At 44.4% G+C, this 19,241-nt stretch overlaps 1 protein-coding gene across 2 annotated transcripts; it reads left to right on the top strand.

The window, feature by feature from the left end:
• Positions 1-3: 3 nt before the first annotated feature.
• LOC119167412 (maleylacetoacetate isomerase) lies at positions 4-10,939 on the top strand. 2 transcript variants are annotated; one of them, XM_037418886.2, is made up of 7 exons: positions 4-160; positions 749-800; positions 943-1,010; positions 2,011-2,091; positions 5,675-5,752; positions 7,209-7,335; positions 10,534-10,939. In XM_037418886.2, the coding sequence occupies exons 1-7, from the start codon at positions 146-148 to the stop codon at positions 10,767-10,769; spliced, it is 657 nt and encodes a 218-aa protein (XP_037274783.2). In that variant the 5' UTR covers positions 4-145; the 3' UTR covers positions 10,770-10,939. The 2 variants fall into 2 exon arrangements, with proteins under 2 accessions (XP_037274783.2, XP_037274784.2); XM_037418887.2 differs by lacking the exon at positions 4-160 and adding an exon at positions 460-612.
• Positions 10,940-19,241: the final 8,302 nt, after the last annotated feature.

Genomic DNA, 19,241 nt, shown 5'->3' with positions numbered 1-19,241 from the left:
ACAACAGAAGTTGCGATTCCCGCTGTTCTTTTCCGGTGCGGGAAAACGAACAGCTGTTTTCGAACCGCGAGATACTGCGGATGCAGATAAGCTGCGAGTACCTGGAAGGCAGTTCCCAAGTTTAAGGGCTTCAGTATCAAGCAGGATGGCTGCACTGAAGGTGCGTCTATTCTTTACCTATTCTTATTCGAGCACGAGTTCTGATGTCAACATCTGAAGTCAGTTTGTCGACTAGTCAAATAAGTTCGTCGTGGGCTAAACTAGAGTGCGATAAGCTCAGTTATCGCATTTTCGTGGGCGATCGTCGATATATACCAGACCCAAAATCCTCTGGGCCCATGAGGAAGGCGGCGAGGCACGCGGAGCATCATATCTTTACTCTGATGTTTAGAATCAGCTTGGAAGGGGAAGGGAGAGCCGTCAGACTGCTTTTCTTGGCAGTAGCTGTGAAAGAGGCCCGAGGACAGATCAGTTTTCTCCTCTTGATTAGCGCCGCTCGCGTCCCGCGCTTTCTCTTCTCCAAAGCCGGTCCACGTCGCGGTGCCATAACAAGCGGAAAAGGCAGTCGTGAAGTTGTTGCGCGCTCGGCTTGATACAGCGATGACTTCAAAGGTCTGCCTCTCAATGCCTTCCTTTTGTGAAATATGACATCCTTCATTAGCGGCGTAGCGAGTTTTATTCTTAGCGTAAAGCCAGAACGTCAGGAGCGGTCTTATCGGTGCGTGATTGTCGATCGTTTTCTTTCCAGCCGGTCCTCTACTCCTATTTCAGGAGCTCATGTGCCTACAGAGTTCGCATCGGTACGTGCAGCTTATGCTCTCATTAACCAGCAATCGGACATAGTAAAATTTTCGTTCAGTGCAGTGACATCTTATGCATGTATGCTGATCAATTAAGCACGACTTCATGTTACTCATATGTTGAATACCACTTAATTTTTAGCCCTGGCATGGAAAAACGTTGACTACGAGTACAAAGCCGTCAACCTTATCAAGGATGGTGGCGAGCAGGTGAGAGTGTGTTGCATTATATTGGTGCTTGACCCTCGAGCACTGCAATGCGACTTCGATGCGCACAAAGATCTGCAGCTGGTTTTATTCTCATGCCCTGGTGTACGAAGTAATGTTTGACTGATTGCTTATCATGGTCATATTCAACAGCATATGCACGGATACCAGAAGTGCAGATATTGTTGCTGCTACAGCAGGAAAAAGAAAATGAAAGAGAGAAAGATAAGCGGAAATGGCTTGTGAATTTAAAAGTTTTCTTGGAAATTTTTTTTCTAATGATGATGTGCACTTGCCGAGTTGGCTGGTCCTCTTTTCGCACAAGTCTCTCCTTCATGCTTTCCGGAGGTATTCGCTGATTAGGTCTTCACTAATTCTGCCTATGCAGTACACTCTTTTGGAGAATAAAATGGCTAGAACCCAATATTGTGACAGTTACGCGCACACCCTGTGGGCTGTGCTGCCGCACAAACCTTCACCACTTGTCATGTAATTAAATGCCGACTGACCACACTGCCCGCTTCGCTGCGATCCATCTATCCATGGTGGACATGTTGCCATCTTGCAGTTCTACAAAATACTGCAGTACTTTGCGATACTGAACATGCCTGTTTCACGCTCTGATTAACTGTGGCCAAAGTGGCCAACTTTACTGCGGAGAGAAAATTCATCGGGGCATGATTCGGCCAAAGCCCTGCAGGTTTCCTTCTTTCAAAGATAATCGGTGTTTTCTTTCCGGATCTGCGCTCATTGCGAATGTGCCTTTAAACATTTTTCAGCAGTAAGTCTTCGAAGGTTGTATGCCTATATCAGTTATCTTTCATACTGTGTCCTAGCCTTACTCACAGTTGATACATTCACAAATGTGAGTGTGCAACCGCACTGCTTGCAATGTATTTCTGTGTTTTGGTGGCTTTGTTCTAGTATAACCATGCACCAACTTGCCCAACAAACAACTCTCTTGAACTTCATTTTCCCTAACCTAACCATTTCCATTTTCTAGCACTCTGCAGAATATATGAAGGTGAACCCCATGGAGCAAGTGCCAGCCCTGGTTCACAATGGCGAGACATTCACGCAGTCTGTAAGTACACTTTCTCATGCTCTTAGGCTGTCCTCCCATTGGCTTCATGTTCAGACATCAGTAGTGCTTCAAAGGTAGTAAGTTCGTTCCCTGCCAGCAGCAGATTTTCTATTCACCCACTTCACTTTCTTCACGTCTGTTTAACAATTACTACAATTCCCTTCAAAAAGTGCAACTAACGTCCCCAGCAATTTTCTTGGCTTTATTATCTGCCACTTTTAATTGAAGTTGCGTCAAACAAAAAAAAACATACCCTCAAATTTCCCTTTCTTCCTTCATTCATCACGAAGATCTTGTTCCGGCAGAATTTATGCCTCCAAGTAGTATGCGAGGACTTATTGGTCAGCTATGCACTCGTTAAAAGTTCATGTGCTATGTAATGCCTCTGGCAAAGAGTGTTCCCCCTTTCACCGTCATGACTGTGAGCGGCCTTGACTAATGCTCCCAGGTTGCATGTACATAAATACCCGATAAGTAGATGAGGGAACAACCACTACCTAGCTCAATTAGTGTAGGAGCATCAGATGCATTAATCAAAGGTTGCAGGTGGGCTCCTTGCCAGTGGCAAGTTGTCTGCTCTTGCACCTTACTTTCTTCACATTTATATCACAGGTACAATACACTTAGAGCAATACAATTAACGTCCCCTGTATTTCTCTTGGATTAGCTATATGCTGGTTGTTATTAAGGTTGTGTTAAGCAAAGAAACAAGCCCCCATCTTCCCTTCATTTGGTACTCATCACAGTGGTCCTGTGGCTATCACATTCCACTTTTCAGTATTAGGTTGTGGGTTGTATTTTCAGTGCTGAAGGCAACATATGAAGTGAGGCCAAATGCAGAAACACTCAAGTTTTTTAGTTATAGGTGAGCATTACAGAACTTCAGGTAACGGATGTTAATCTGGCTGATCTGCAGCTTTCCGGTGTGCAATATCTCATATCATCAGAGTAGCATTGGGATGTTCTGCTTCATAAATAAATCAATCAATGTTCAGAAACTGGAGACATCCAGTGGAAACTTAAGAGCTATAATTTGACCCTTTAGCATGAGGGTATAGGTATAATTCTCAGCCGGGGTGTAAGAAAAATATTTTAAGTGGGGACACTCTCCGCCTGCCGCGACGGAGAGCACGTCAATTATCGCATTTTTCACTTCATTTCAGCATGGGTTTCGCAGGAACTATTTCTGTGAAACACAACTTGTATTGTTTATGCATAACATTTCATCCTCCTTAGATAAAGGACAGGTTATTGACTATATTTTTTAGGCTTCGCTAAGGCCTTTGACAAGGTGTCTCACCGCTTACTACTTCTTAAACTCAGTACCCTTGATATTGACCCTAACATTTTGAAGTGGATAGAATGTTTTCTAACTAACCGTACTCAATTCGCAACTGCTAATGATGCCGTACCCTCCTACTGTGACGTAAAGTCTGGCGTTCCTCAAGGCTCTGTTTTGGGTCCCTTGCTATTTCTAATATATATTAATGACTTACCTACCGTTATTAATAGTTCCATTAAACGTTTCGCTCGTGATTGTGTCGTATACCGTGAAATGACTAGTCTGCATGATAACCTCATTCTTCAGTTCGATCTAGATAACATGTCAAAGTGGTGCTCATAATGGCTAATGGTATTAAAACCCACGAAAGGCACGATTATGACTGTTTCACGTCGCTATGATGCATCCATTCCTCTCGGCTATGCTATTAATAACATCAACTTTGAATACGTCACCTCGTATAAATATCTTGGATTCACATAAATAATAACCTTTCTTGGCACACACATTCATTACATCACTAACAATGCCAATAAATCACTCAGGTACATACGCAAAAATTTTTCTAATGCCCCATGCCATTTAAAATTGCTACTTTACAAAACACTCATTAGACCTGAACTCGAGTATGTGTCTTCTGTTTGGGACCTCGGTCTAAAAACATTAAAAACCATTATTGAGTCCATTCAAAATCAATCACCATGTTTTATTATGCCAAACTATTCTCGCACAGCTAGCGTTTCATTAATGAAATCAGATCTCGGACTACTTGACTTGCAGCTTAGAAGAAAAATTTCTCATCAATGCCTTTTCCAAAAAATTTTTGACTTGAACAATTCAATTAAACAGGAGCTCATATCACAACCATCGTACATATCGTCACGTCTTGATCATGAGCGTAAAGTTTTCACTCCTCTCTGTCGCACTAATGTTTTTTCCGACTCCTTTCTGCCAAAAACCAGTGCCAAGTGTAACCATCTTCCCTCCTCCGTCTCCTTCATTGAAGATGCATCATCATTCAAAACTGCACTGACAGATTATGTTATGCGCCCTAAATAACTTTTTGTTGGCAAACATGTATTCCCATTGACTTGTATTTTTATGTTCTATTTTTACTGCATTTTTTGTTGTATTACCCACCCCCTCAACAACGCCTTTATGTGCCCTGAAGGTAATCGGAATAAGTAATGTTCGCTTTAGTACAGGCGCCAGCCGCAGTTTCGTGAAGGGTGCTACGACATGGAGGCTTGCGAAGGCTTGCGTGATGAGACGAATGTGGATTTTTTTTTTCACCTCATAGTATTTTTTAAATTGTGCACGCTAGGTACTTAGGCTGGAAACACATACCGCGTTTTTCTTGATCAAAAAACGCCAAGTGCAGCGAACGCTGCTATCGGCTGCATGGTATAAGAAAAAAAAAGAAGACATTATACTTGTAACGCTGAGTTGTCATATGCGCAATGCCGTTACGTATGCTACGCACGCAGCTCGTCTTCTCATACATGCGCCGACCACGGTTGCGTAGGGGGTGCTGCAACATGGGGACCAAGAGAAGGAAAGAAGCGAACATTATCTGGATGCGCCATCAGGCGGATTGTACAGACCTAAATTACTTTTCTTACACCGTGTTCTCAGCCATGGCAGCCTGAATTATGACGTTGGCAGAATGCAAAAATGCTCGTGTACTGACATTCATGTGCACATAAGAAATGCCTAAATGATCAGAAGTAATCTGATTTCTCGATGACAGCATGCCTTATTATCATATTGTGGTTTGAGCTTGCACAATCTGAGAATATGGGGCTTTTTTGTTTCATAAGTAAAGCTGCAGTCCTGTAGTGATGACAGTGCTTGGTTGCAGACCCCAAGTACGCAGCTTCAATCGTGGCCCCAGCAGTTTCATTTCCATAGAGTCGAAATGCTGGCGGCCCCTCTACTGTGCGATGTCTGTGCACTTTCGAAAACCCCAGATGGTCGAAATTTCCCGAAGCCACCACTACGGCTCACCCATAATCGTGTCATACTTTTGGCACGTAACACCCCACATATTATTATTATTATTATTATTATTAAAGTGTTGTTCATTGGAAGCTTGCAAGCCTGTCGTTATGGCATACTTGCAGAAAAGTACTACCGACTAATAAAGCAAGTGTTGAGTTTGTGTTATCTCTGAAGGCTCATATTTCTTGCATCAAAGTAATTGTGATTTTGTTATAGCGTTTGTGTGCTATCAAACTAATTAGTAACATGTCTGTTGCATGTAGCTTATGAATTTTTCATTCTCTCTGTTGTGCATGGTAGCTGGCCATCATTGAGTACCTCGAGGAGAAGTTCCCCGAGCCAAGGCTGCTACCCAGAGACCCAGCACAACGGGCTAAGGTATCTGCACAACATTTGATCTGTGCACTTTGATAGCGATGTGTTAGCTCATACTTTCTTCCCTTCCTTTTTTCTATTTTTTTCTATTTTAAACTGCTTGTGTTGTCTTCAATGTGGAAGGGCTCAATTTTTTTTTCTCACAATTTCGAGGTTTTGCTATTACGTTTTGTACTTTAGATGTGGAACTTGTTTCTAGTATTGTTGCTTGTGTTGGCACTGTATTTGATTAATTAAGCAGTGATAATGTGAGTGAATTACCTTTATTACCCTTGCTGCCTACTGTTCGAGTGCTGGGAAACTCTTTTAAGTCACAGCCAAGCTGACGTAACGAAAGGCACTTTTTCACCATAGCTGTAAAATATGGTGCCTGTTGTTCCTTCTCTTGTAATTCGACACTTCTTCAAAAGGACGGGACACCTGGTCATGAAAATAGTGGGACCATGTCGATCAGCAGCGTAGGCACGCAGTGTTCGTGCCCGCAGTGTGCACTGAACGGGCACGAACACCAAGTGCAGTCATGCCAGGTAGCACCGTTAGCAGAATGTGTCATATGTGATAGTTTGTGGTCGCTACAGGTAGAAAAGTACTGATTAAAAATGTTTTGCAACAATTTGTACATTACCGCTCCATGATTGGACTTTGGCTGGGGAGCTTTCCGTTGCACTGAGGAAAACAGGTGACTTGAAAGCTGGTTGTCGGTTCCTTCAAAAGCATCCCAAGATACTGCAACGTTACTTATTGGGTGGAAACGGCAAATAATGCCTGCATGCGTGCTAGATTGAGCTCACCGTGAAATATGGGGCTTCTGCATGATATCTTGCTGATTCGATTGAATTGATAGGACAGTTCAGTACATGCTGAGGAATACCGCATAATCAAAAGTTGGCAGATAATACATTAAAGACACGTCTTGGACTTAATTAAATGGTAGCTATTTACCAGCAAACAGTTTCTACTCTATTAATATGTTCAGTTAATTGGCGGTAATTTATTTCTCTAAGGTGCAAATGTACTTGTGTATGTCTTTTTTTACTGTATGCAGGTTGCAGTTTTCATTGATTCAAATTTATTTCCACCTTGTGCAATTTCACAGATGGTAGACAACAAAAAAAAGCTGCCAAAAGGCGGCTTGACTACTCCGTAGCCCATCTGCTAAAGTCGCAGATGTGTGACATGTTCTTCCATTGCTTGTGGCCATCGTAATGACGATGTATGACAATCACACTACAAAATACCAAGCACGAAAAAATTTAGCCATGGCGAATTGATTATAATAACTTTTCACTTGCTTCTTTTTCTTTCCTCCTTTGTTTAAAAGTTAAACTCGAAAGGGGGCACACATAAATTATGTCACTCCTCACTATTAATATTTGTTGAAAACATATCTTTCAAGATATATGTCCGTTCTCTTTATTACTGACGCATCTAATGCGTCCTGGTTTCTGGCTTTCCTTAGGTGCGAGCAATAGCCGAAATAATTGCATCCGGGATTCAGCCTCTGCAAAATCTCAACGTTCTGCTACGACTGGACGAGTCCAAGAGGACTGAGTGGGCCGTCAACTTTATCACCAAAGGCTTCAAGGGTAAGACGCCAGTTTTTATTTGTGTTTCTAAGTGGATGTATTTAAACACCAGAGCCTACTTTAGGAGCCATCAGAAGGTCAACTTGGAATTTGTGAGCACCATGTCATACCCGGCTGCAGGGGTAACGGTTCCTTCAATATCTTAACCGGCCATTCACCGATGAATGGCATGCTTATTGATGGTTCCTCCAGAGCATAGCTTATGGTAGTTTCGTTGCAGTAACATCAGGTATGCAAATTTAGCTGTTAGAATGACTGCAAGTCAAAAGTGTGCTGATATGGCATGAACTGTACAGGCTGGAAACGAAAGTTTGTGTATCACTTATTCCTAAATTTTCACGTTTTAGTCCATGAGTACTGAATACGTAGTTATTTCTTTTGCCAGGGAGAGCCATTTGATGAAGCCCCAGTTTTTAGAGTGCCTATTAAGTGCTGCAGAAATTTTTTGTTTATGGTGCCATTGCTTATCTCATCAAAGGGCATAACGACAGGTTATGATATAATTTTTAGCTCCTTACTTGTACACTATTCTATAGAATACTCAAATTATCAATGCATATGAAGGATTGATACCTCAAGGTGCAATTGTTCTTGAAGCACTGTGGGAAGCCAGCTTCGTATTACCTGCAAGGTAATACGAAGTCGCGTAACTCTGGGCTGTCTTGACATGTAGCGCCGGTTGGTCACACCAGGATGCTCAAATAGAGAGTGGTTGCTTGATAGCCAACTGAAGCAAATGTGAGGTTGTGTGTGAGTTGGAAATGCATAAAAAACAACAAACTGCAACATTGAAGATTAAAAAAAATTTTGCCATAACAGCTTGCTTAAAGTAATGCATGGCTGTGGCATTACCTACAATGAGAGGCTCCTTGGCATGGCCTGTGAGATAATTGAGTGTTGAAAAATATCGTGAAAGTGGACCTGTGTCATTAGGCTTGCGCAAATGTGAATCGTATGGTTTTAAGCGAAGCCTAGGCATGGCGTAATCAGTATCAAATAACTTCAAAGGAAACGGTTTTCATAAAGGAACTTGCGTAAAAACCTGATGCAGGTTTGATGCTCACAAATTTTCAAAGCGCCGGTTCTTTACTTTCCATTACATCTACCAACTAAGAATACTTTCAAGCTTTTGTTATTTGTATGAATAACTAAGATTGGAATATGCTACACCGGTCTAGGATCCCACCCAAGCAAGCTTATTTTTGCTCTAAAAACGGTTCAGAAGGACTCTGCATATTTCATTCACTCTAATTACAGCCGCACCGCCAGTCAGTTTAACGTCCATGGAAACGGACCTTTCTCTCCCATAATTATTGCCATGCAGAAAGGTCCCGTATTGCCTTGTCATTCTGCACTACACGAACCCCTCATCCTTGAGTCAATCTTATGTAAAGCATTCCACATACCATCGTCAGAAATTCGGACTGGCTTCATGTAATACTCTGCACTTTCATAATTCATTTCTACCATAAATTTCTCGTGATTGGAATGGCTTTCCTGCAAATGTTCTGAACATTACTAGTCACGAACAGTTCTCCAATTCGATAGCTAACATTATATACCCAGGCTTTTTCTAAACTCACTGTAAGTTCACATTTTGCTCGCTTGTTTCATGTGTATTTTATTTTACTTTTTTGTTTTATTATACTTTTGGTTCCTTTATTCCTTGTGTAAAATTGTTGTTACCACTCCCTCTCTGTAATGCCTGTGGCCCTTAGGGGTATGATAAAATGAAATGAAATGAAACTGTGTGCCGTACGACCATTTATTAGAATTAGGTATATAAAGAGATTTTTCAATTAACCACTCTTCCGATTAGAAGTGGGGCCTTTACACTGTAAACTGCAGTACATTTCAGAGGTTACCATCGGTTTCTTGTGTAACTCTGTTTTTCTGTTTGATGAAAGTACAAGCAATATGCAAACTTTGCCTTGATGTCTGGCTTCATGGCTGTGTGAATGGCGCTGTGGTGGCTTCGTAGTAGCATCGGCTAAGCCGCCGTGAAACCACCTTTCCAGGGGGTTAGACATGCTGCTATGTGTGTTCATTTCGAATGCTTCGAATATTGAAACCTGTGCTGAAGTGAATTCTAACTAACTGTAATACTCGATTGAATGTTTGGAGGTGCTGAATGGTCGCCCAAACTCGTACGTCACAGCGCCAACCACCGCTTGTGTGTGTTGTGTACTTAGATGCTTGTTGAGGGCCTCTAACCAGCAAAACTATGCATTTACCAACCTTGTATCCTTATCGAAATTGCTTCGATGGTTTATACTACTATGGGGTGATGCCTTTAAGTAAAGTGAAATTTAGTTTCGGTTAGCCGTCTAGAAATTTATAGTTGCTTTTTTTGACGTGCCAAAATCACGGCAGATTACGAGGCACTCAGTGTTGATGGACGCTATAATAATTATGACAGCCTGCAATTCTTTAATAGCCACCTGCACCTAAGCACAGGGGTTTTATTGCATTTCGCCTGCAATGAAATGCGGTCACCATGGCTGGGGATCAAGCCCCCGATCTCAAGATTAGCTAGCGTGACACCTCAGCCTCCATAGCTACCATGATGGCCGCAGCTAGCCTTCTGACATGACGAAACTCCTGGAGGAAAGCTTTGACTTAAGTCTCAATGTGGCAAGTATCGATGTTTGTGGCTTTGTCGCTAACCTGTTGAAAATTACGAATGCTAAATGATGACGGGTTATTAAGAGTAACAGACAATTTCAAGAGGAGACAGATGCACCAGGGGGAGACAGAATGTTGCGTGGGCAGATGAGATGATGAAGTTTGCGAAGGCAGCATGACTGCAGTGAGCACTGGACTAGATTGATTGAAGAAAAATGGTAGAGACCTTCGCTTGCTTGCTTAAGCCGTGAATCTCGGCTCTTACTCACTGCAGGGGATTTACCAGAACTGAATAATTGAAATAACTGTAATGACGTATTGCGAGACATGCCCTAGTGTGTCCTACAAGGCATCATCCAGATAAGGAAAAAATTTAGAACCGAGGTGAACGATGAGCTATTAATGGTTGTCTAGGGTAAAGATGGAAAATTCAGTGATCATTGTGTATAGCAACATGCATAAGAATACTGCAATACTATTTAAAACAATCAACTATGAGAGCAACACTGGACATAGTCAGGCTGATGATGATTGTGATGCTAAGGTTCGTGTGGGTTCACTTACTTGGTGCAGCTCTTGAAGCCACTGTTTCCAAGACAGCCGGCAAGTACTGCGTTGGAGACGAAGTGACCATCGCGGACGCTTGCCTTGTGCCCCAGGTGTACAATGCGAACCGATTCAAGATCGACATGAGCCAGTTTCCAACGCTGTCCCGAGTCAGCACTGCCCTGGAGAGCCTGCCCGCTTTCAAGGCGGCCCATCCATCTTGTCAACCAGACACGCCTCCGGAATTGCGAGAAGCGAACTAAATGAACGGAAAATATTCCAAATTTCAACTGTGCCTTCAAGTGTTGTCTGCAAGCTTTGTCTTGAGTACTAGCATTCTTTTTTTTTCTACCTACAGTTGTAATTTTTTATTGTTATGCAACTGTTTCGGGCATTTTGTAAGTGATTAAAAGCATAAATGTATATTTTTCAATGTGCGTGCATTTTCCGCTAGTAAAGAAGGCAAAAGTTAGCGGTACAATATAGAGCCTTGAAAGATAAAAAGTCGTCATGAATAGGAAATGTAGCTGGCACCAGCATTTTGTCCAGGAGAAAAGTTTTTGTGAGAGCAACAAGTGACTTTACTTAGCCACGTATGCAATGCTCTTTCTTGTCCAACCTAATTGGTGGAGAAGGACCTTATGGGTCAAGGAATAAAAGTAAATTTCACCGCCAGGGCGAAAAAAAGAGAAAACAAGCAAGAAATTGAGAAAAGAAGAAAAAGTACGAAGGAAAATAAAAACAGCAAGAAAGAGAAGGGAATAAATAAAGTGAGAGAAATGAATGAGTGAAAAGGTGAAAAAAGGCAGCAACAATAGGAAAAGGTAAAAAAATAAGAGGTGAGGAGAGAGAGAGAATACCAGAAAAAAAAGAGGATGACGATGCTCCTTAGATGATTGGCTCCCACCCACTAAGGGGGATCGGCCAAGCGTCAGGTAGGTCACAGAGTCCTGATTTATTATTTTTTTTTAGTGCTGATAGAGGTTACAAATGCAGTTGTAATGAAGCATTTATTATAATGAATCCTAATTTCAGGCTGTACTATTTAAAAACAAAGCAGGCTGCCCAGCACCGCAGTCCCGTCACGCTTAGCGGCGAGGAAAATTTTGTTTTCTCTCGGAATAAATTTGTGGCTAACAGTGAAGAACACATCCTTCCCTTGCCAGAGACGACGATTCGCAATTGGCTCCGAGGAATGAAGATGTGTGTTAACGAAACGTTTCATTTTAGTGCTTGAAGCATAGTTACTCCGATGTTTTTCTCTCCAACTGCTCGGAGCAGTGAGAAACTGCATGAGCGAAAACACAAACGAAATGAAAGGATGGCTGTTGCCTCCTTCATAAAAATCGATTATTGTACGAAAGCGAAACTTTGCCATCATATTTCTCGCAGCTTGGTTGGACACTAAGACATACAAAAGCATATATTATTCATGCAGTATATACTGTGATTGACTGGTTTATACTTTAATGTACTTCATAATTTCTAAAACGAACCTCCTTGCCCAAGTATGAAATGTCTAATGGTGTCATCCATTGGCACACTCGGTGCACTTAAATTTCGCTGACACGACACTTTCTTCTGCTCCATGCTCGCAAGTCTATTTCACCGGCAGATTGAGAGTGCTCCCTGAATGTTCAACTGGCATATCTGGAGCAGCTCTGTCGTGAGATCCATTTCACGGAGCAACTTTTTGTACTTCGTGAAATACGGCGGATTCAACCGGAAGTCCCAAGCGCCCCGTGCCTTGAAACGGTGCCAATTTTGGCCGCGCCAATGAACACTGTCGCGTCAGTGGGGCCTCGCGCACGTCGTTGTGAGAATAAGTTAGGTGCAGACACTCGCCGCTCCGCGTAAGCAGAGGGCGCGGGCACATTGTGTTCGCCGATGACCTGGGGTTGCGAGTAGTTTCCGTCGCGCGAGTTGATATGGCGTTACTGTATGGCCATATGTAGGATGCCTTGATGCCCGCGCGCTCGAGGCACTCTAGCCATATGTAGGGTTCCTCGATGCGCGCTCCCCCTTGGAGGGTGGAGCCACTCTTGAAGGGGTGACACGGCCAGGCTAGACCAATTTTTATAGATACTTTTTCCGTTTTCGAACTCCTCTTTTCGAGGCAAGTGCGATTTGCTCCAAGAGAGTGTGAGGGCGCTGCAGTCTAACTTTGCGCCAAGTAACCGGCTGCTTCCCGCTGGCTTCATTGCGGCTGCAGTTTTGTGCGTTCCGTGCCGGTGTTCGATCGCACTTTTTTTTCTGCGCGTATGTCTCGTCGCATGGCATGCTTTCATGGTCTTCTGAAGACAATTCGACGCCTAAAGTCGCGAAGATACTCTGAAATCCACGATGTAGGAAACTCTCCTAATGTTGACATTGCGGGCATGATATAAGCATTGACCACGTGTGGATGCATCGAGCACGTGTGTACGTCTCCTGAGGTTAATTCTACTGTAGCTGCTATCCCGTGTGCTATAGCTGACCCTCCGGACATCATAACGATGTGTTTTGTGACCGGGCGCACCAGCGGGTAGTGGAAAAGCCCTTAAAACGCCACTTCTCTCCGCTGTCCGACCCGCGCTGTTACTGCAGAAGTGGGAAATATCCATAGAGAAGTCTTGGAAAGACGCGCAAGGTGGATGATATTTACTTTCAAGAAAGCGACATCCTGAAGACATATAGGCATATCATAAACGGAGAAGCGTAAACCGACCAATGTGCATGGACATCGAGGAGTGATGGAGTTCCTTGATTATTTCCGAAATTCCCAATGTAATTGTAATGAAGCCGCAAAATAAAGGGTACCTGTACAACAACCAACTGCTGCCGTCTTGCGGTCTGCCAGAATAATGCCGGCAAGAGGTCTCCGCTCCTTCAGAGGACTACAGTTTTTCTGAGCCATTGGAAAAAAAAGTGTGCTTCAGTTCCACTGCAACTTGAGTTCGGTAGTACTTGAGGAGGCGGAAAATCCTCCGGTAATAACCTTCTATAACGCATAATTTCCAGAATACATCTACTGGCACAGCGAAAGGAGAAAGTGCGCCGTTAAGAAATATTCATTACAAGGACTGTGTGGGCATGACTGGGGCTAACAGACGTATGTGTGTCTTGTGTCGTATTAGTGGCTAGAATAAAAAAAACAATGACAAAAACAATCAAGAACAATGTGTAGATTGCAACCAGCGAATTGAGGAAACGCTTGATCTAGCCACCGCCGCTCGGGAATGGAGAAAACATGAGATACGCCGGCTGATTAAAAAAAAGAAGACTGCATCCCCAGGGACTCTCACTGATCTAGTTGAAGATCTGTAGAGTAGCAGGCTAGAGCAAGCTATCGCTCAGGCCGACCTCTCTGCCTTTCTGTAAATGAACTTATCTCTCTCTCTCTAGTTCAAGATTTACCTGAAGTGCAGAAAATGTCCCTTCATAGTAAATTCATCATGCAACAAGCAAAATGACCGAATGTATATAGTTACACAACAGATTATCTTAAGCTTTGTCTGTGCACAAGCCCGAATTGTTACATAAATTCAGCTATGCACTTGTTTGAAATTGAAATTTGAATGCTCGTGACTAGTGTGTGACAGTGACAAGTGTTTTGGGTCATAGACTTACGTTTTCCTATTTTCACAAATTTTGCATTTTTAAATGATCGTAAGTATTATCCACTCAGACACCCATAAATATGAGTACTTCATAAGAAGAAAGTGCATTCATTTATATAGCAGCTGAACAGAAAAATAGCGTCATTTCAGTAGGATTTTAAATGTGGCTGATACCTTACAGCGATAGTTCGGTTTCAACTTCCTTTTAAAGTACTGCCCACCGAGGTGCTTTTTACTGCGCAAGATCATGTACACAGCGTCGAAGATCCCTGTGCTGAGACTCGCAAAAATAGCTTCTAAACAACTAAGCTGGAATCAGATGAGTCTCAGCTTTTACCGCGGTTTCGGTGAGGCGTTTTTAATACAACTGAGCTCTAAATTTTGTTTTTAATACACTGAAGAACAAGAAGTTGCAGGGCGGCAAAACGGATTTTTATTCGACAAATGCTTGTCTAGCACCACGCTACGCGCGTTGTTATTTTCACCAAGGAACTGGAAAGACGCCGCACTCGCATCTAGGCTCTACGTTATACTCATCGTGCCTAAACGAAGAATTCGCGGTGTTGTGTAAACGCTGCTCACCGGCTGCACCGCGCCTAGCTGTAGCAGACGACCCTCGTTTGATTGGCGCAAAGTTGGCCTGCAGCGCCGCGCTGGTGGGAACTACAGCCGGCCGCCTGCTTCCCGAAGGCGAAGTGGAGAGTTCCGAAACTGAAAACGTATCTATAAACATTGTGCTAGACTGCATATGCGTGCGCTTCTTTCCTTACGGCCTTCTCACCCATCGCGAACAGAATGGGAGAGTTTCTGAGTATGTTTCACCACCCGTCGGCGGTAGGGGGGAAGTGACCCTGACCTTGCATCTCCTGCGCCGCGCACACGGCACAAGGGAGTTTGTCGATGTGAAGCTGTGAAATAAGGGTTCTCGACGAAGAGAGCGAGGTGGATTAATAAAGAAATCAGGGATAGAGGGAGGATCGTATACTTAAAAAAACAACAAATAATCTTACCAGACGGCTTACCGCTTAAAACTATGCATGCGCTCGTGGATAATACAAGCTGGAACTCTGTGAAAATGCGTAATAATCGCCTAATGAGAGGCATAATTCAGGAGGCATGAAACACTGGCAACGATCAGAGAGAAGATAAACAATGCTGCACCTGTTCTGCAAACAGAGAGCACTAAACACCTTTGGCCCCAATCACGTCGCAATTTAGAGAGGCCGCTCACAGAATGACGAGCGCACCTTCCCTTTGCTAACTATTTTTTATTTTTCTTTATTTTTTCAAATAGATTTGGAGTGGGTTTCAATGGCTAATAGCTGCTGTCTGCTGCCTGACAACTCTTTTAAACGCGTACGTGTGTTGTATATTGCTACGTGGCGCCACGGGTAACTCGAAACTCGATAAGGAAGAAGACGTTGTCGGAGCTCTCGTGCAGACTGGGTTCCATCTTGTATGTCTGCTTCTTAAATCAATAGTAAGCATATTTCTCCGACGCCTTTTCCCCGTAACATTTTAGTGGAGGTGCTGGGTATTGGCGTAGTGCGGCCATGGCTGCCGATTCCAGGAATTACGGCAATGACGTGAAATGTGGCCGACTCGTCCGCAGGGGAAGCAGATAGGTCTATCATCGGAGGTTCGCCATTCAGCCGAGTTCCTTCCGGTAACGTGGACGGTTGTACGGACCGCGGGGCATATCAGATACACTAGGTAATTGGTCAGGTCTGTTAACTGGGCAGAATGTCTGCAGTCCGGCGTTGGCCAATTCCTGGCGGACAACGATCTGTATTAAAAAAATTGCTGCACGAGAATCGTCAGTGGCACAGGCATGATCAACAATAGGAGATGTGGCCTCGATTTCACGGCGGACGATGCGCACAATATCGTCGGTAGTAGCAGCGGCTGAGGGAAGGCGGGCGTCTTCGCAGGTAGACGTGGCAGCCGTGTTGGGAAGACGCGAAAATTGGGGAGTAATACGATGACTTTTCGCTTGTTCAAAGCGTCGGCATTTGTTAATGACGTCATCCACTGTCGAAGGGTTGCGGAACACAAGGAGAGTGAAGGCATCATCCGCGATTCCTTTGAGGATGTGCGCGACCTTTTCGGATTCCGGCATTTCGTCGTCAACCGTGCGGCAGAGGGCGAGTACATCCTGAATGTATGTCACGCATGACTCGGTGCAGGACTGCAGTCAGCACGTGAGTTCTTTCTGCGCCGAACGACGACGTCCAATGGGCTTGCCAAAGAGATCGATGAGTTTGTGTTTGCAAATATCCCAGCTAGTTATTTCTTCCCCGTGGTTGGAAAACCAGACTTTGGCAGTGCCCTCAATGTAAAATAGAATATTGACCAACATGAGCGTCGGGTCCCAGTTGTATAGTGCACTCACCCGTTCGTATAGCTGAAGCCATTTTTCGACATCCTTGTCGTCGTTGCCGGAAAAGGTGCCTGGGTCATGTTGAGTCGTCAGAACGACGGTGCGGTTCGTGACGCCTGGATGCGACGCTGTTTGACGCTGCGTGGTCTGACGAGGCACGCTTGTGGAGGGTACCAACGAATCCTCGTTCTCGCCGTGATCAGCCATCGGGATGTAATGTAACTGCTTGAGGACAGTCTGACGCATATGTTGGGGTATGACCAGTAGCAGCTCAGGTCCGTCAGGATGCATGCTGTAGCGATATAATACGCCGTCTCGGAGCAGGAACATACGGAGAGACGGATGAGTTGTGGGACCAGTCAGCCGAAGGATGATATCTCTCAAATGAGGATCACGACGTTGCTCATCTCCGATTTTGCCGAAGGCGGAAAGTGCAAGCACGCAACTAGACTCGCCGCTCTCAGGACCGTCCGGTGGGTCGACTGCATGACGCGACAAGCAGCCGGCATCTTCATGGTGGCGGCCCGATTTGTGAATGACTGTGTACGAATATTCTTGTAGCCTTGTACAGCCCACTGGCCGAGACATCCACTAGGATCTTTTAAGGACGATAGCTAACATAAGGCGTGATGGTCAGTGACAACTGTGAATGGTCGTCTATACAAATATGGGCGAAATTGACCCACTGCCCAGACGAGCGCAAGGCATTCGCATTCAGTGATTAAGTAATTTTGTTCCGATGGCGATAAGAAACGGCTAGCGTAAGCAATGACGCGCTCGCAGCCATGCTGTCTTTGTGCCAAAACTGCTCCGATTCCATGGCCACTTGCGTCGGTGCACACTTCGGTAGGAGCGGACATATCAAAGTGGCCGAGAATCGGTGTCCTCGTAAGTCTGGCGGTCAGCTCAGCGAATGCTCTGGCTTGTTCAGGCCCCCACACAAAAGTCACATCTTTCTTCAGTAGTTCCGTGAGTGGCGCGCGACGTGAGCGAAATTCCGCACAAATCTGCGAAAGTAGGAGCAGAGGCCCAGAAAGCTCCGAACGTCATTCGCGGAGGTCGGCAAGGGAAATCTTTGATGCGCGGATTTTCTCAGTGTAGGGACGAACACCAGAAGAATCAACAAGGTGACCGAGGACAGTGAGCTTCCGGCAGCCGAAGTGACATTTCGACGAGTTTAACTGAAGGCCTAGCTGCCTTGTAGAAAGCAGAAAGAATAGTCGAGAGACGCTCTAGGTGTGTTTCAAAAGTCAGTGAGAAGACAATGACGTCATCAAGGTAACACACGCAGATTGACCATTCAAAACTGTGAAGGAGAGCGTTCATCATTCGTTCGAATGTGGCTGGGGCATTCCACAACCAGAACGGCATTACTTTAAGCTGATAGAGTCCGTCGGGAGTTATGAATGCTTTCTTCTCACGGTCCATGTCATCAACTGCTATCTGCCGGTATCCAGAACGGAGGTCGATGAAAGAAAAATGCTTTGCTCCACTAAGGCAGTCAAGGGCGTCATCTATCCGTGGCAAGGGATGCACGTCTTTCTAAAGACGATAGCCTGTCTTGGGGACCTTCAACAAAAAAATTTTGGTCTGTCTGTCTGTAAATTTGTCTGTTTGTCCGCCCTAACGACACTCCAAACGGTTAACCCCTTCCGCAGCGCCCACCAATATTGCTGAAGGTTTAGCGTTCATAGTTGTGCGATTGCCAATTAAAAAAGCAAATACTGCGCATATCTGATGCGCCATAACAACACGTCAATGTTTTGTATGTCTGACATTATACTAAAAGAGGCACACACAAGTAACTCTAAGGACTGTAGCGTTTATCACGCTGCGCTGACAGCGCAACGCGATGCTCAAGAAGGTGTTTCCAACGCTTTGCTACGACGACACGGATGTGGCACGTGCCCGTTGCTTTGAATTTTACACCTTATCACCTCCGAGACTTGCGCGCATCTTTCTCCGTGGGTGCGCACGCCTTTGTTTTCGAAGATAACTGTCAGATGGCGCTCGTGTATAACGTGCCCATAACGGTCGTGCGAAATTTTGGAGCCATCTGAACTCCCTAAGAAATGAGACGAGCCTAGAGCAGAGTTTTATAACTACAGTCCAAGGTGCTAGGCTAGAAGGCGACGAAGCTATTGAATATATAAGAACAAGGGTGACAGAAAAATTTCAACAAAGAAGTACTTTGTGCACCACAATAGACAAGGACGAAGCAAGTGGTGCAATGGCTCTATTTTCACAACGAGAGTGGGAAAGGGCTGAGAAAGCGGTTCCTAGTAGTACATCAACAGGCCCAGATGGCATTCCAATTATGCTGATAGAGACATTCGGTCCGAAGTCTAAGCAGGCTTTGAGAGAGGCAGTGAGCAAAATAATAATCGATGGTGAAGTTCCCGATGGATGGAAACTTAGCAGGGTGAGCATGATCTATAAAGGAAAGGGGGACAAAGCTGACATAAACAACTACCGTCCTATAACACTGACATCAGTGGTCTACAGGCTGGCGATGCAGATTATAAAGGAAAGACTGAAGGCATGGATAGAGGATGAGGGGGTGCTGGGGAAACTGCAGAATGGGTTTCGGAAACACAGGAGGTTGGGAGACAATCTGTTCTCACTGACGCAGTGCATCGAAATAGCAGAAAAGGAACACAGGCTTCTGTGGCTAGCATTTTTGGATATCAAGGGAGCGTACGATAGCGTGGTTCAAGAGGAATTCTGGGGAATACTGGACGCACTAGGCGTGGAAC

Source organism: Rhipicephalus microplus, chromosome 6 (genome assembly GCF_043290135.1).
Source record: "Rhipicephalus microplus isolate Deutch F79 chromosome 6, USDA_Rmic, whole genome shotgun sequence".
Taxonomy (NCBI): domain Eukaryota; kingdom Metazoa; phylum Arthropoda; class Arachnida; order Ixodida; family Ixodidae; genus Rhipicephalus; species Rhipicephalus microplus.
This window is presented reverse-complemented; position numbering and strand designations above follow the sequence as displayed.

Bases quoted from the DNA above. Each gene is read 5' to 3' on its own strand.
- LOC119167412 (XM_037418886.2), top strand. The intron at 2,092-5,674 runs GTAAGTACACTT...TGTGCATGGTAG, and splicing joins GCGAGACATTCACGCAGTCT to CTGGCCATCATTGAGTACCT. The intron at 5,753-7,208 runs GTATCTGCACAA...GGCTTTCCTTAG, and splicing joins ACCCAGCACAACGGGCTAAG to GTGCGAGCAATAGCCGAAAT.